Source organism: Bos mutus, chromosome 11 (genome assembly GCF_027580195.1).
Source record: "Bos mutus isolate GX-2022 chromosome 11, NWIPB_WYAK_1.1, whole genome shotgun sequence".
Lineage (NCBI taxonomy): Eukaryota > Metazoa > Chordata > Mammalia > Artiodactyla > Bovidae > Bos > Bos mutus.
Window position 1 is genome coordinate 92292244 of NC_091627.1, and position 17386 is coordinate 92309629.

The 17386-nt window shown below is 47.9% G+C and overlaps 1 protein-coding gene across 1 annotated transcript in view; it reads left to right on the forward strand.

Moving 5' to 3' along the window:
* Positions 1-16336, forward strand: part of XDH (xanthine dehydrogenase) — a 60778-nt gene extending 44442 nt beyond the window's left edge. Inside the window, 13 exon segments of the mRNA XM_070379775.1 lie at positions 1035-1226; positions 1404-1549; positions 2629-2710; positions 3424-3519; positions 4155-4283; positions 4908-4982; positions 7889-7941; positions 9878-9992; positions 10632-10697; positions 12267-12455; positions 13947-14010; positions 14013-14122; positions 15735-16336. Of these exon segments, the coding sequence (XP_070235876.1) occupies positions 1035-1226; positions 1404-1549; positions 2629-2710; positions 3424-3519; positions 4155-4283; positions 4908-4982; positions 7889-7941; positions 9878-9992; positions 10632-10697; positions 12267-12455; positions 13947-14010; positions 14013-14122; positions 15735-15785 (1368 nt within the window). The 3' untranslated portion in view covers positions 15786-16336.
* The last annotated feature ends 1050 nt before the right edge of the window (positions 16337-17386 follow it).

Below are 17386 nucleotides of genomic sequence, written 5' to 3' on the forward strand. Positions count from 1 at the left end.
ACTTGATAGAAAATCAAATATGTTTGAACATATTGTAAACAGTTTTTTAGAAATATGTGCATAGAAAACAAAGCCAAGGTAAAAAGTAAAGATAATTATTAGCTCCAAGTGGGAAATATTATCAATAAAGAGAGAAGTAATTCTAGCATAACTCCAGGGTTCAACTGTAAGTGATGTTTACAGAATTATTACATGGACGGTTAATCAGATCAATATATAACTATATAGGGATGGTGGGAGACAGGAGGCCGGTGTGTACAAAGAGAAAGAGGGTTGGGGCGGGGGTGGGGGAGAGAGGACTAAATCCTCCTTTCCCATGATGGGAAAACAGTATAAAAGTCTAAAACTGAACAAGAAATGGAAATGTAAACACATTATTTAGAGACGTGGAAGACAATGTAAACGACTGGCAGAGTAAGTGGTTGCTTCTGGGGAGTGGAAGGAGGGGCTGCTGGTTTGCATTACATGACTTACGGAAGTATTAGATTCTTAGAACTATTTGTAGTACAAGTTTAATGGGAATAAAATCACCAACTTTTTTAAAAGAGGCAAATGATCAATTCCAACTAGAGGATCTGGGAGGGGCTTCCTCATGTGGGAGCCGTAATGGGGATTTTAGCAGGTGGATATGGTGGGGAGGGGCGTTAAGGTGAGAGTAACAGGCTATCAGAAAAGAGGATAAGAGATATACTGGGGAAAGGTCAGAAAGTGTCCTGAATTCCACACTTAAAGATATACAGACTTTATTCTGGTGTTAACAAGTGGCACTCTGAAGCAAGTGCTTGACTTGCTATGATCTTACCTTTTAGTATGAAGCATAGATTAGAGGGAAGAGACGCAGGCCAGGAGTGCACTAAGGAAAGTGTTGTGATATCCCAGGAAAACAATACTGTGGGCCCAAAGAAGAGCGGTTGACTGTGGGGCTGGCAAAGGCAGGGGTGGCTGCAGACGTTGAAAGCTCGCCTCCTTTTTTGAGGAGCCAATGAGATACATGCACTGTTCTCTCCCAATCTGGTTTCTTGTGTGTGCTTCAGATAATGGAACGAGCTCTATTCCACATGGACAACTGCTATAAAATCCCCAACATCCGGGGCACTGGGCGGCTGTGCAAGACCAACCTGTCCTCCAACACGGCCTTCCGGGGCTTTGGGGGGCCCCAGGCTCTGTTCATTGCCGAGAACTGGATGAGCGAAGTTGCAGTGACCTGTGGGCTGCCTGCAGAGGAAGTAAGCTGGGAATTTGAAGGAACAAGTCAGAGGGGCTTAGCCTACTTTGGATTTTGGACATCTCCGTTGGGGTAGACGATGGGCAGGCGCCTGGGAGGGGCGGGAAACTCCACTTCCGGTTACGCCCCGCTGGTCTCTTGCCACGGCCATGGCCTCAGCGTCTCTCTGCTTGGGAAGGTGCGGTGGAAGAACATGTACAAAGAAGGGGACCTGACCCACTTCAACCAGAAGCTTGAGGGGTTCAGCGTGCCCAGGTGCTGGGATGAGTGCCTGAAGAGCTCTCAGTATTACGCTCGGAAGAGTGAGGTCGACAAGTTCAACAAGTAAGCGCCGTGGGGGAGGAGCCTGACGTTCTGGGGTTCTCTAGGGTTTCAGATTTTATAGCCCTTTCGCTGAACTCAAAATAAGAATAATAACGTAGTAGATAACTGAGACGGAGAAGGCAATGGCACCCCACTCCAGTACTCTTGCCTGGAAAATCCCATGGATAGAGGAGCCTGGTAGGCTGCAGTCCACGGGGTCGCTAGGAGTCGGACACGACTGAGCAACTTCACTTTCACTTTTCACTTTCATGCATTGGAGAAGGAAATGGCAACCCACTCCAGTGTTCTTGCCTGGAGAATCCCAGGGACGGGGGAGCCTGGTGGGCTGCAGTCTCTGGGGTCGCACAGAGTCGGGCACGACTGAAGCGACTTAGCAGCAGCAGCAACAGATAACGGAGAAGGCTGCTGTGTTTGCTGACTCATCCATGGCCATCTCTTTGAGATCCTGATATGTTCTGCAGCCCAGGGGACCCCGGGTCACAGCACTCAGGATCATAGCAGTGTGGTACATTTTCGCACTTTTGTCTGCCTTCTGGGCAGACGATGCTTTGGCCCAGGACTAAGAACACCATAATTATGTGCCTGCCTCTGACACCAATCTATAAATGTGACCTTGGTAGTCACTCCATCTCCTTGGGTCTCAGCTTCATTATCTGGAGAGTAGGGATAATTGTGCTGGCCTCTCTCTCACAGAGTTACTTGGATAAGCAAATATACAGCACAGAGGAAGTATTATCAGCAACAAGCCACAGTTCTTTCCTGGCGTCATCACAGTCCAAGACCACCAGAGCGCTCTGACCCAATCCTGATCCCTCTCAGGGAAGCAGAGTGATGACTCTTTAAGGTCGAGACTTTCAAGGGTGGACCTTGTTCCAGCTCCACTGGAGGATCCAGAACCCAAATGCCCACTGTTCTCACTTTGTCTGCCCAATCGAAGCACAATTCGGTTATGACCAAGACTGAGTGGGCACTTCCAAGGATGCCTTGTTCCAATTTTACAAAGATATTGCATGAAACATGTCCAATCTGACATGAATATGGTGGAGAAGTTACTATGAGATTTTTTTTCTTTCCTCTAGGGAGAATTGTTGGAAAAAGAGAGGATTGTGCATAATTCCTACCAAATTTGGAATAAGCTTCACAGTTCCTTTTCTAAATCAGGTAATTGCTTTGCATAATTTTGTCCATCTTCACTGCCCTGGGGTCCCATTCCCCTTGTTTGCACTGTTGCAAGACTTCCCAAGTGGCACAGTGGTAATAATGATCTGCCTGCCAATGCAGGAGACACAAGTGATGCAGATTTGATCCCTGGATCAGGGAAGATCCCCTGTAGTAGGAAATGGCAACCCACTCCAGTGTTCTTGTCTGGAAGATTCCATGGACAGAGGAGCCTGGCAGGCTACAGTCCATGGGGTTGCAAAGAGTCAGATATGACTGAGCACGACACAACAAGAACATATTGTCATGGGAGCAGGGCTGACCAGAGGAACTCTCTGCTGTTTAATCTGTACCTCCCTATTGGACCTGGGGTCAATGCCTAGTTATTATTTTCCTGACTATTGGACTATGGACAGCTGCTCTGCCTTTCTAATCCCATCTGTTTGTCTAGAGAAGCGGGACAAACATATATGACTGCCCTCCCTCTGAGGATGGGTGACAGAGAGAGAGATTTTTTTTTAAAGTTTTGCAAACTACTGAAGGTCTATATTATTAAATCATGAGATGTATACTACTTTGATATTTTTGTCTGAGGTTTCTATTCAAAATGCTACTGCTGATTTTCTTTTTCCTGGGCTCCAGTACTTTTGGTCCCGGGCCTTAAACTGAGTTAGGATTTGCTGAATTTTGTGTTTGGCATTCTTCTCTTCCCTTAGGCAGGAGCCCTGATCCACGTATACACAGATGGCTCCGTGCTGGTGAGCCACGGGGGCACAGAGATGGGCCAAGGCCTTCACACCAAGATGGTGCAGGTGAGCAGTCTGGAGACAGTGTCCATCCTCCCCAGCACCGTGATGTCTGGGGGAAGTATGATGCTGTGAAAAAGTGAGCATTGCCACATCCCAGAAGCAGAGGCAGGCCCAGGTTCTGGCCCTTGCCCAGCTGCTTATTTACATGTGACCTTGGGCAAGCCTGCTCCTCCTCTTGGCCTCAGTTTCCCCATCTATGCAAAGGTGTTGGTGATGATTCGGGCCACTTCCATCACCAGCACTTAAGGGCTCTGTGCCCGTGTGTAAGGTGTGTGTTAAAGGTAACTGGCTTCCCTCACACATATGAGACTCCTCTCAGTGGAGCTGGATTAGAGTTGTCACACCTGCTTGGCTTGTGGGCACTGGCCAAGCTGAATCTTTTTTAAAGCCAGGGTTAGTTTTAAAAAGGCATTGTTCATCACCATCAGGTTTCTGAATATTTTGAATCCAACCAAACCACTCCATAAAGTGTTACTTCAGATTCAGACTGATGTGAGAACATCCCAGCCTCAGTAGAATTGTGGTTTATGAAATTATTTTCTTGCCTGTTAAGAGTGAATCTGAATCCCACCTTGGGGAGAAGGCAGCCAAGCCCTGCCAGGGCCTTCCCTAGAAGGTAGTGTCCTCTTTGTTCGCAGGTGGCCAGCAAAGCTCTGAAGATCCCCATCTCTAAGATCTATATCAGCGAGACGAGCACTAACACGGTGCCCAACTCCTCTCCCACGGCCGCCTCCGTCAGTACCGACATCTATGGACAGGCCGTCTATGTAAGGAGCCTCGGGGGCTGCCGAGCTGAGGGCCAGCCCAAGGCAGGGGTTCGGGAGAGTCCCCGGATAGGAGCTGCAATGGCTCCCTTGCGGGCTTGTGGCGATAGCCGTGCCTCTGGTTCTCTTCACCAGGAGGACACCAGGCTAAAAGAGGGGCCCAGGAACCATTACCACTTCCATCAAGGCCTGGAAGGATGAGCGTAGAGGGGGAGGGGAGTTGGAGGAATGCAGGGGATTCTGGGAGGACACACACCCTGGTGGTAGAACTGAGCAGGAGACAATGGATCGAAATTGAACCTTGATTGGGGGTCAGCCAGGTCATCCCCGTGCTTCCCCCACCTCAAGGTGGGTAATGTCATCAGACAAAGGAGTTTGAAGGGAGAAGGCACCTCCTTAGGGATCCTTCAGCATTTCCTCCTCGTGTCAACTTCAGGACTGAGTCGTGAAGTGCTCTCTGCACAAGGGCCAGTGGCTCCTGCCCAGGGCCTGGAACATTCCTGAGAGGGTGGCATGGCTGTCTGAGTGGCACTCTGGGCACAGCACTGCTTGGAGAACCTCAGGATTTTGCTTGAGTTGGGGAATGCAGAGGACTGATGTGTCTGCCATGTGGGCTGTCTTCTTTAGGAAGCTTGCCAGACCATCCTGAAAAGGTTGGAACCCTTCAAAAAAAAGAATCCTGATGGCTCCTGGGAAGACTGGGTAAGTTTGCAGACAAAAGAGAAATTAAGAGCAGGGTTGTGTCCCCGACCCTGGGCAGGAAGAGGAGGTCAGAATCTAGTCACAAAGGCAAAGAGAAGTTGAGGTGTCTGTATGCTTTCACAGGAGAAGCAAATGTTCAGCCTTGCTGGCCCCCTTCTCTACAGCGTTCATAGTTGAGGGAAGTCACTTGAGAATTTTTGATCCAAGATCTTGACAGCCCTGAGGGAATTGGGGGTTCACCTGCCCTGAGCATCATAAGATGGGGGTGACTGCTACTCCTGCCTTACTGAGAATTCTCTCAGAGGTCATCCCATGTCCCATTCATCTGCAGTCTTAAAGAGTCTCAATTTCTTCAAACCTCCATTTCTGAGAGGGCTGCCCCAGGAGCCTCCTGCATTACCCAGCTCTGGAGTCTGGGTCCACAGAGACTCTTGTCTGTGAGGGAACAGGGAAAAAGACATTGTGTCCATGCTCAGTCACTTCAGTTGTGTCCGACTCTTGGGGACCCGGTGGACTATAGCCCGCCAGGCGCCTCTGTGTGGGATTTCCCAGGCAAGACTACTGGAGTGTGTTGCCACGCCCTCCTCCAGGGGATCTTCTTGACCCAGGGATTGAACCCGTGTTTCCTGCTTGGGAGGAAGATTCTTTACCACTGAGCCACCTGGGAAACTCCAAAAGATGTTCCCCACAAATTTATATCATGCCTGTGATTTTAGGAGTGATACGCGCACTCATGAGAGGAATGAGCCCAGTTCTCTGATTTCTGGTTTAGAAGCCTGCATGTCAGAAACCCTCAGAGGGAAGCTGCCAGGAAGTGTCTCTCCGATGGGAGACTCAGCTCCGCCCACAAGCAAACATGCGATGGTGGCCCCACTTGACCTTCCCCTCATGTTCCAATGAAAGGACTGGATACAATAGTAACCCATAAAATGTGACCACACATGAACCAACTCAGATTGTGCAAGTCTCCCTCAAAACAGTCAAAGAAAATAAGCTGTTTCTCCTAGACCTACTCATCTTACTGTGCCTCGCACAACCTGTCCTTCCCTGTCCACACTCACAGATACCACGTGAATGTGGGTTGATTTTGGTAGTGTGGGTTTTAGCATGGATTTGTAAGACAATGTCAACGTTTTCAACGACAGTCTCTACAATCTGTTGACCTGGGCATTGTCTTCATCTACTGGCCATGTAGTCCAGTGTTCCTTATAAGCAGGTAACCCTCCAAAAGGGTTTTATCAGAAGAGTGTGATTGGGACATGACAGGCATCAAAGCTTTTTAGTGTCTGTACTGTATTGAAAAAGGCAAGCTATTACTGCCACCACTACTATCTATGTATATATCTGATGTCATATAGCAAAGACCCTAGAGAAATTCTTTCTGTAAACTTTAGTTTTCTCATCTGTAAAATGAATGTAATAATAGTACTGATCTTATAGGGTTGTACTGAACACTAAGTGAGGCAGTGTCTGCAAAGGACTCAATAGCATCTTTTATATAGTAAAGTTCTTGGAAGTTGACAATGATCATGATGCAAGCTACATCAACAACAAATTAAATTTAGAACTGTGAATATTGAAAGAGAGAGAAGGAAGAAAGAAAGGAAGGAAGGAATAAAATAAAAATTTATTATGTAGTTGTTGTTCAGTTGCTAAGTCATGTCCGACTCTTTGCAACCCCATGAACTGCAGCACATCAGGCTTCCCTGGCCTTCACCGTCTCCTGGAGTTCGCTCAAACTCATGTCCATTGAGTCAGTGATGCCATCCAATTATCTCATCCTCTATTATCCCCTTCTCCTTCTGCCCTCAATCTTTCCCAGCATCAGGGTCTTTTCCAGTGAGTCAGCTCTTTACATCAAGTGGCCAAAGTATTGAAGTTCAGTTTCAGCATCAGTCCTTCCAGTGAATGTTCAGGATTGATTTCCTTTAGAAGTGACTGGTTTGAGCTCCTTGCAGTCCAAGGGACTCTCGGTGAGAGTCTTCTCCAGCACCCAGTTCAGAAGCATCAATTCTTCAATGCTCAGCCTTCTTTATGGCCTCTCACATCTGTACACAACTACTGGAAAAACCATAGCTTTGACTATACACACCTTTGTCGGCAGAGTAATGTCTCTGCCTTTTGATACACTGTCTAGGTTTGTCATAGCTTTCTTCCAAGGGGCAAGCATCTTTTAATTTCATGGCTGAAGTCACTGTCTGCAGTGACTAAAGAGATAGAATGGATGGAGAGGTGGACAACTTTATTAATAGAACACAAGTCTAATATGTTAAGTAAGGAATGAGCATTGTACAGAGTTGCTGTTGTAATGGCCAGAGTAGGGAGTCATCACAGGAGAGGTGAATGAAGAGGCAAGCTTGAGCTGATTGTTGATGAAGCAAAGGATTTTGACAGATACAGCAGAGGAACCACATAAATGAAGGTGCAGAAGTGTAGGGATGAGAAGGATTGGGAGTTTAACGCTGGAGTTTTGATTTGAGTAGCAATGCTGTGTGGATTACTGGAAGCCATAGAGAAGACTGGAATCCTTACTGTCAGGCATTTGCTCAGTGGCTCTGTACACAATGCAGAATCATGGAAAGCTCTAGAGTAGGTAAGTGACAAGGACTGTGTGGTGTGTTAAGATGATCCCTCTGACTGGACTGGGCTACATGGCAGGGCGGGAGGCGACTTGAGGCTGGAAGACCAGTTAAGAGGCTACTGTGGTGCTCCAGGCTTCAGATGACCAGGGCCTAGTGCAGGGGTGGTGGTGAAGAGCAGGAGGTGCCATGTGGAAGCGAGAGTCACTATTGAAAAAAAGCTGATCAGCTTCCAGGTGAGGAGGAGGAGCTCATGAAAGCTTGGTGCCGGGCCAGGGTTTCTGGAAGCCATGCTTCCCCCTTCCTGATGCCATTCCCTCTCCTCAGGTCATGGCTGCCTACCAGGATAGAGTGAGCTTATCTACCACTGGGTTTTACAGGTAAGTAAGGTGCTGACCTTGCCCCTCTCACAATGAGTTGTCATCCTAACCTCTGCAGGCCCCTCCAGCGCTGCACTCTATCAGCCTTTGGTCAGGAGAGAGCAGGTCCACCAAAATGCTTCTCTCTCCAATGGACTGCCACTAACTTCAGTGTATTGAAGGGGCCCTGAAATACGTGAGCTTACCAAACTATGTGCCAAAAGCATGAGCTATCGTATCGAAAGACCTCTGTTCTAGTTCTGGTCTTAAAGTGTACCATTCCATTGGGGGGTCACTGGTCCCTCTCTGAACCTGTCTCCTCTTTTATGACATAATGGGTCGGTCACCAGCCATGCCCCTCAGCATTCTCCTGTAAGAACCAGGGGCGTCTGGTGTTCTGAGGGTCACCCGTGTGTATTATTTGTGCTTTGCGTCAGATTGCTTTAAGCAGGCTCTCCTGCAAAAGAATGAGAGGAGGATCTAGAGCACGTGGTCTTGTTACAAAATGTAGAGTGGAACATAAAATGGGATTTAGAAAAAAGCATCTTCTGAAACTTGAAAATTCAGTGAGACCCTGTTTCAGCAGAGGCCTTGCCTGTCTGATCTAGAAGCTGTGAAAAGAAATGATCATATTTACTGTTAGCCATAATGTTTTAGCTTTCTCTGGGAAATCTAACTAAGACCTTTTCTTCCACGGATCAGTGGATGTGCAAAATAGTTGCAAGTTTACTTTAAAAGGTCTTGTGTGAAAATTTATAAATATATACACTATATACGTAAAATAAATATACATATGTATTTTTTAGGGCAAAGCAATGTTTTGCCAGTGCTCCCTGGTTATGTAATATTTGACTTACACAAACACAAACTAATGAAGATTTTCTTATAAGTTCCTATTTCATTGTTAGAGTTGATAGAACTGGAGTTTTATCAGGGAACACCCAGATGAACTTGATAAGGTTAGAGGTCAAAGAACATGGCCATCTCTTGGGAAAAGACTTTTCCCTCAGCCCTGTATTGGTTTTGTTTTCATGCAAATTCTTATCACATCAGCTCACATTATTCTTTCTGTGTAAGGTATAGAATAGCTCAGGTACAGAGTGCTATAAACAGAGAACACACACACACAACCAATGTAGCTCATGCAAAATTGGAATCATAATATAAGATAGTCAGGATTGAAAAAAAAATCATGTTGATATTTGGCAGAAAACAACAAAATTCTGTAAAGCAATTATCCTTCAATCAAAATAAAGAAATAAAAAAAAAAGAAATGAACCAAGTCTAAAACCTAACACCAAATGCTAGAATAAACTTGCTAGTAAATTTTTAAAAAGGAATAGAAAAAAAAGAAAAAATGTAAAAAAGAACATCTGCTTTTTTTTAACAGCGCTTTGCTCAAATCATCTCTTGAAACTTAGGAGGGGTCCGTAGATGAAGAGTAATACCAGGTGGCTGCACCCATGTTGGTACGGGTTACTGATCTTGTTACCTTTCACCTTGAGAAAGGTGAGCAGCCCCGGGTGAGCTTGTATGAACAGCCCAGGAGCCAGCCCAGAAGGAACCTTTGGTTCTGAGCTCTTGAATTCTAATTCAGTAGATCCTTTGGAGCATGACTTGCACGTCCTCCATGAGCTCAGGCAAACTTGTCACCTCTGTTTCTACCACATAGAGGCCGGCGTGCTGGGACCCTGCACCGCTCAGCTCTGCAGAATGATTCATATGAAGGCCATTGGCAAAATGGAGCAGAGACAAGGGGCAAGATGCTCAGCCGTGCAGGGGTTTCACGGACAGGTTCAAAGTGCTCAGAACTCACAGACTTTTTAAAGAACAGCTGAATAAAAAATAAAGCCTTTAGGGCCTTAAGATTTTATGGGACGAACTCTTTGTATGTGTATGAGTTGGGAGGAGGGACATGTCCATCTTATTCATATGCGATATTTTCTCTTCTCCCCAGGACACCCAACCTTGGCTACAGCTTTGAGACCAACTCAGGGAATGCCTTCCACTATTTCACCTACGGGGTGGCTTGCTCAGAAGTGGAAATTGACTGCTTGACAGGGGATCATAAGGTGAGAAGTTTGCAAAACGTCAGTATGAAAGGGGAAAAGAGAAACTCTAAAACTGTAATACAAAGAGCGAAGGAATGAGCTTCCTGGTTGGGAAAATAGTGTGCCAAGTTGTGGCTTGGCAAACTTCCTGAAAAGAACCAAAAGCTAAATATTTTAGATTTTCTGAGACTCTGCCTCAGTTATTCCACTCTATCTTGTAGTAGGTAAATAGATATGAATGTATGCAAGGAGATGAGCGTGAATGTGTTCCCACAAAATGTAATTTATGCACCTGGAATGTGATTTTCATATTGTTTTCATGTCACGACATATTCTTTTTATTTTTGTCAGTCATTTAAAACCATGAAAACCATTATTAGCTCACAAGTTCCACAAAAGCAGAGGACGGGCTGCGTTCAGCCCATAGAATGTATTTGTCACTGCCTTTCTTACATGACTGACCTGGACTCAGGTTCAAAGCCCCAGGAAGCTGGGTGCCTGCCCCTCCTACTCACACTGCTGTCTGAGGGTGCCTGGAGCTCTCTGCTTGGGAAAGAACTATTCCTATTGCTCTTAATAACCTAAGGGTTGCCCTGACCCATCTATTATTCCATACATCCCTTTCTTCTCAAACTGCTTTTGTTGTGCTATCCACTCTAGAACCTCCGCACAGACATTGTCATGGATGTTGGCTCCAGTCTGAACCCTGCCATCGATATTGGACAGGTAAGGCTCCTGGGGGATCAGGGTTTGGGGGGGACTTGGCCACCGATGTGCCCCACTGCCTCCTAGGATCCCTGGCCACAGTGTCTCCCCCGCTGTTATTTTTAAGGAGGTCTGAGCATGGTGCCAAGTGAGTCCCCCTGAGAGTGGGATTTAGTGGATGAGAGTCCACCCAATTCCTGAGGCAGAAGACAGATCCACATGGATAAACTTGAAAAGGGCATTCACACGGCAGAAAGCAAGATGATGGGCAGTGGGAACACTGAATATTCAGACACACACGTGGCACCGAGGGGAGTGAAGATCGAGTTTGAGTTCAGTGTGCAGGCAGTGGGGTCTCAGGACAGAGGCACCTTCTCCCTCTTTATTCCTCTTCCACTGATGATGGCTGTTGTACTCTAGCAAGTAAATGCTACCAAGCCTGAGGTTGTGGAGAGTCCACCCCAGGTTCCAGCAAGAGGAATAAAGGGATGGCTGGAAGAAAGTCACTTTGGGAAAATATGAGAATATTGAGCAGAGCAGGTAGAACAGAGTCAGGGGGAGAAATCAAGAACCGACGTATCGAACATGCGGTAGAAAAGGTTCATTGTATTTCCCAAAACTGGACAATCACTGAGTATATAGAAACTTAGTCATAAAACTGTTTCTTAAGTCATTGAACAGCGGTGTGGGGAGCCCCTCCTATGGGCAGGCACTGAGCTTGGCATAGCAGACGCAGAGATGCTCAGCGTCTGGTCTCCCTCTGAACACACTTGTTTAGCCGTGATGGTGCCACATACCATGATTCTGAGCAGTGAGGCTGGGAGAGCAGACACGTGGGCCAGCAGAGCGTGGCGTGTGCCCTTCAAGAGATCTGTGAGCTGCAGCAGGGGCCGTCTTCTCCCAGAGGGCAGGCAGGACTGGGAGTTCAAAAAGCCTGGAATCTACTAACCACGAAAGTCCTGTCTTGTGCTGCGTGCTTAGTCGCTCATTTGTGTCCCCCTCTGTGCAGCCCTGTGGACTGTAGCCCGCCAGGCTCCTCTGTCCATGGGGATTCTCTAGACAAGAACACTGGAATGAGTTGCCATGGCCTCCCCCAGGGGATCTTCGCAACCCAGAGATCGAGCCTGTCTTGTGGGACTGCCCCAAAGTGCATGGTCCCTCTCAGTACACGGGGGGTAGTGGTCCCCTGAGGGACACCCTCAGCCACCATCACCCCACGAGCTCACTTCTCAGCTCGGGGGTGCCGTTTCTCCTGTGGCATCATGGAAGGAACATCTGCATCGGCCCTGAAGTAGGTTTCATAGGAAATTACGCCTACCACTGCCTGTCCCGCTCCTGGAACCGCTGACAAGTTCTGAAACCGATTTCAGTGTCCCTGCCTTTGCTCTGCCTACACCAATGCTGGCAAAGGCCCAGATGGGTTATCCCAGGCTGGGGCAGGAGCCGGGGAAGGAAGCAGTAGGGGGCTGTTTCCAGCTTCTCTCCGGTTCGCCTGGGCAGGTGGGGCTTGGTGCCTGCTGTGGAAAGCAGCACCTGTCTTTGGATGGGGGGTGGGAGGCAGGGTAGCCATGGTTTCTGTCTGTCCTGCAGGTGGAAGGGGCGTTTGTCCAGGGCCTGGGCCTCTTCACCCTGGAGGAGCTACACTATTCCCCTGAGGGGAGCCTGTACACCCGCGGCCCCAGCACCTACAAGATCCCCGCGTTTGGCAGCATCCCCACAGAGTTCAGGGTGTCCCTGCTTCGCGACTGCCCCAACAAGAAGGCCATCTATGCCTCCAAGGTACTATTGCCCTGGGTCTGTGCTGCCTTCCGGTCTGCATTGTGGGAAACCACCCGCCATGGGGGTCTGCAGGGAGCTCGCATGGAAGAGAGAGAGAAGGGCCTGGGGCAGATGATGGGCGGGCAGGGCTGGAGGTGGGGTGAGGGGGGCGGTGAGCAGACCTGCCTGGGAGCACAGGGCACTGGGTTGAGGATGACACCACCTCCCTGTCATTTAAGCCAGCTTTCGGGGTGTACTCAGAGGGATTCCTTAGGTCAGTCTTATAGGTCAAGTCCTGACCTACACCCACGTCTCAGGTGTGCATCCTTGAGGCTTGGTCCCAGAGATGCTCTCGCAGGTCCTGCACCCCTGTCGTCTCTTGAGAATCAGCCCATTCCCCTGTGCACACACTTTCACCTCCTTCAATGACCGCCACTAGACCTTGAGGCTTGATCAGCATGCCTGGATGGTTATAACTACCCTCGGTTTCCTCCGTGTCCCCAATAAGTATGAAAAACAGTTAATAAAATTCATTAAACTGATTGACACAGTTGTTGGTCTAAGAAGGAAGACAGATAATTACTTGTCGTCAATGAAACACATCTCAGTTTACTTTCCAGTTGGGAGGGCCTGGAACACTGTGGTCCTTGCCATCGGCTCTCACAGTTTAGCGTGCGTTGGGTCACTGGGGGCTCAGGGTAAAAAGGTAGCTCCATGGGACTCCCCCTTAGAAATTTTGATTCAGTAGGTGTGGGGTAGGGTCCTTAAACCTGCATTTAAAAAAATATATTTATTTATATTTGGCTTCCCTGGGTCTTCGTTTCTGCGTGGGCTTTCTCTCTTTGCGGAGAATGGGGCTGCTCTCTACCTGCAGTGCCCGGGCTCTAGAGGACAGGCTCAGTGACTATGTTGCATGGGCTTAGTTGCCCCACAGCATATGTGATCTTCCCAGACCAGGGATGGAACCCATGTCCCCTGCATTGGTGGGTGGATTCTTAACCACTGGACCACGAGGGAAGCCCAGGCCTGCATTTTTAACAAGTCTCCCTGCTGACTCTGTTATGGGCAGTCTCTGATCTATGCTTTGGGGGATGAAATGGCCTTTGCTAGAAAATAGTTTCCATCCTGTTGGTCATGATACCTCTGTTTCAGCAACTTGTAAGTATAATTATGGTGACTGTAAATATTGGTGACAGAGTTGCAGGTAGATTATTCCCTGAGGTTTATTGCTATGAGGAAAGGATCAGATTTTTTTTTTTTTGTCTGTAAAATATAATGCTTCATACAACTTTTAGTGGTCCATTATATTCGCATGGTGTCATCAGAGAAAATCACACAGTGAAATTTAAAAGACATGTGCCCACAAGGAGGAATCATTTATTAGACTGCTTGTTCTCGGCCCCTGTTTAGTTTTGAGCTCCTGCCTTGCTCTGGGGTCCCTGGGGTCTCCAGCCCTGCAGCTGTGGAGGTTGGCTCTGATTCCCTGTCTGTGCTCTGCTCTTGTCTACTCAGGCGGTCGGGGAGCCGCCCCTCTTCCTGGGCGCCTCCGTCTTCTTTGCCATCAAGGATGCCATCCGCGCGCTCGAGCTCAGCACACAAATAATAACACGAAGGAGCTCTTCCGGCTAGATAGCCCTGCCACCCCAGAGAAGATCCGCAATGCCTGTGTGGACAAGTTCACCACTCTGGTACGAGGGCCCCGCAGTCCAGGGAGGTGGGGCCACAGGCTGGGGAAAGTTCTGCTGCAGAGGGAGGGCTGAGATGTTAGGCTGTCTCTCAGCCTTCCTGTATTTTTGGCTGGGAAGCCATGGGTCCACACCGCCTTCTGCCATGAGGCACCGCCTCCAACGTGCAGGAAGATAACAAGAATCCCCTTAAAGCTGCAGCTTGGGCTGGGTCTCCTGAGAGGAAGGAGGGCTGTGTGATGCCCTTATCACCCACTGATTCCATTATTTGCATAAAGATGAGGGTAATGGATAAAACTCCAGAAGAGCCTGATCTTTAGTGTCCAGCAGTGGCATTTTTGAGACCCTTCTTTGTTAAAGACACTGTGTGCGGTACTAAGGAGACAGGGAAAAAAATGAATCTGTGAGACAGAGCACATTTGTCCTGTGGTCACCCTGTGCCATGCTGATTCCGGGGATGTGTAGGTGCCCTGGAAGGCATCGCAACCTTTTCAGACACCAGTTGATTGCCCTGTGTGGTGACTGGTTACTGCCTTGGAGGTGTGTGTAGCAGAGAACTCCATGGTCTCTGGAATCATTTGGGGAGGTCCCTGTGTGATACTTGTGGGGAACAATGCCTGGTGAAAGGAGACCATGCCAGGACAGATTCGTCCACTGTCGGAGCCTCAGAAGCAGCCCAGTCTCTGAGTTGGGCCGAGTGGGCCTTGCACTCACTCTCCAAAGGCTGTTGCAGCCTCTTTTGAGTTAGCAGAACCAGATTCTTCCTGATACCCAAGTCATATCTCCTCCTGGGTATTTGATAGGAAATTTGATAGACATTTTGGGTTTCAGAGGGGGAAGGTACAGGAGAGGCCCTGGAGACAGGCAGATCTGCAGTCAGCACAGAGGGTGAGGGAGGCAGATGGGTCTCCAGTCAGGCGGCCCTTCAAGTTTTGCAATAGCTTTAGCCTCAGGGTGAAACACACACAGACCATGTGCAGGGCTCCCAGGCAGCAAGGATGCCTACAAATGTACAGCAACCTCGCTGTAGCCCAGAACCTTCCCACCATGGCCTCAGGGCTGACAGTAATCCAAACCCACCTTCTCTGAGAGCAGAGCTGCTGCCTGGCTCCCAGTAAGCTCACAGAGATTGTAAAATTAGCTCCGTGCAAACCGTCTGATGCAGAAGTCAGTGATCTAATGCAGAAGTCAGTCATCTGATGAGCCCCTCCCTCTGAGGCCCCGGACTCAAGCAGAGATTCTAACCCAAGTGCCTTGGCTATGCTGCAACACAGAAGTGATTTAAAAATCCCTGCTATGGATTTTCATGAGCAGCTGATCCATGAGCCAGCTGGGCTTTTGAAAAGCTGTGAGCGCCATGTGAGAAAGGACCACTTCTGTATCTGGTCATCCCAGTATCTCCAGAGTCTGCCGCAGTGCTTGACACATGGGGCATGCACAGTGAAAATTAACGAATGGCCAGGATGGGATGGGGTCCTGCCCCGGAGGCATCCCCCCAGCTGGGACTGCAGGGTGGTGTTTGGTCTGGGGGTGGTGGTTGGCGGTGCGGGGATGTGGCGCAGCGTCCTGAGCTGGAGGAAGACCCTTCAACCAGTTCTCTGTCGTTCCTTCCTAGTGTGTCACTGGTGCACCAGGAAACTGTAAACCCTGGTCTCTGAGGGTCTGAAGAAGAAGCCCCATAGGAGTCTTCTTATGCTACCCTGGGGATTCCGTGGAAGATGGAACTTGCCCTGCAGAACATGAATCTCTGAAAGTTTCAGGATGACAGAGGTGTTATTCTTCAGGATGATGGTTGGAAGAACATTGAATGGATTGGAAGATTTTGATAAAAATATGATTTATAATCATGATGATAAGCAAATTCAAAACTACTAGGCCTGAATGGCTAATAGGCAATTAGCATCATTTCATGTCTGTTTTAATCACGTATTTGAAATAGGTGTAGGAAGTATTCGTGCTATGTCCTAACTCCCTGAACAGCTTGTATTCGCTCAAGTGCTAATAGCGTCTCTCCTTCAAAGAAGATTCTAACATGCCTCCAGAAGCTTAAAACAGAGTTACTCTAAGCCTGGGTGTCTTCCTCAAAAAGCCTTTCCTTTGATTCAATAAACATCATATTATAACCTCAGATCCACACTTAGATTTGCAATGGGACAGTGGGGTACAATTCAAACCTCTGATCACCTCATTGGAGAGAATAAAGAGAGAAATTCATTACTTGAATTGTCTTCTTTAAAAAAAAATTTTTTTTTTTAATTTACTTATGTGGCTGCGCTGAGTCTTAGTTGTGATACACAGGATCTTTTAGTTGCTGTGTGTGGGCTCTAGTTCCCTGACCGGGGATCGAACCCAGGTTCCCTGCATTGAGAGTGCAGTCTTAGCCACTGGACCACCAGGGAAGCCCATGAGTTTAACCTTCTTAAGTTGCATGAAGTAAGATTAATCCATAAAAGCAAAAGCCAACGAACCCAATTACTCAGTACCTACAATGTGCCAGTTTCTTCCTCTTCCTCTGTGCATTAAGAAAAGATCGGGCTTAAAAATCTTCAATTGAAGCCAGTAATTCCCATCTAGAAATGAGGCTACTCGAATTAAGGTCAGCTGGAGAAAAAAACAGCCAAGGACCCTGAGTTCTCATCCCAGCTGTTTCTCTGTGACCTTAGACTGTCACTTCCCTATTCTGTGCTTCATTTTAGTGCAAAATGAAAGGATTGGACTGGAATACTCTCTTAAGGTCTTCTTTGGATCTGAAAGTCTATAAATATATGACCTGAAAACTCCAGTTATTTAAGAGATCTTCAGGGCTCAAAGACATGACTCCTTTACTATGAGGAGTGCTGTCTGGGTTTAGATTCCCCCCAGTTGAAAAGAGAACTGGAGAAAGGCAGGTATTCCCTCTGCTGGCTCTGACGGGAGATCTCATCACTATCTGGTGCTGGTGGACAGTGTCGCCAGGTCATGTGCCTTCACTGTGTAAATATCCAAATTCTATTGGATGGGGTCCACGGTTCTGGCCCGGAAGGACTGTGGAAACCATGCATTTGACCCCGGTTCTTGATGTTACTAATAAATGAAACTGTCAGCTGGTTGGCACGTGAGAAATGCTTATTAATCATCATAATCATGACAAATGCTGACATCTGCTATATGTTAACCAGTCTGCATTGCTAGGGAATCCACACACCAAACTCACAGGTGCACACACATACACAGATGCATTTCCTCAGAATATTCTGGATTGTTTACAGCATGGTTAAAACTGAAGCG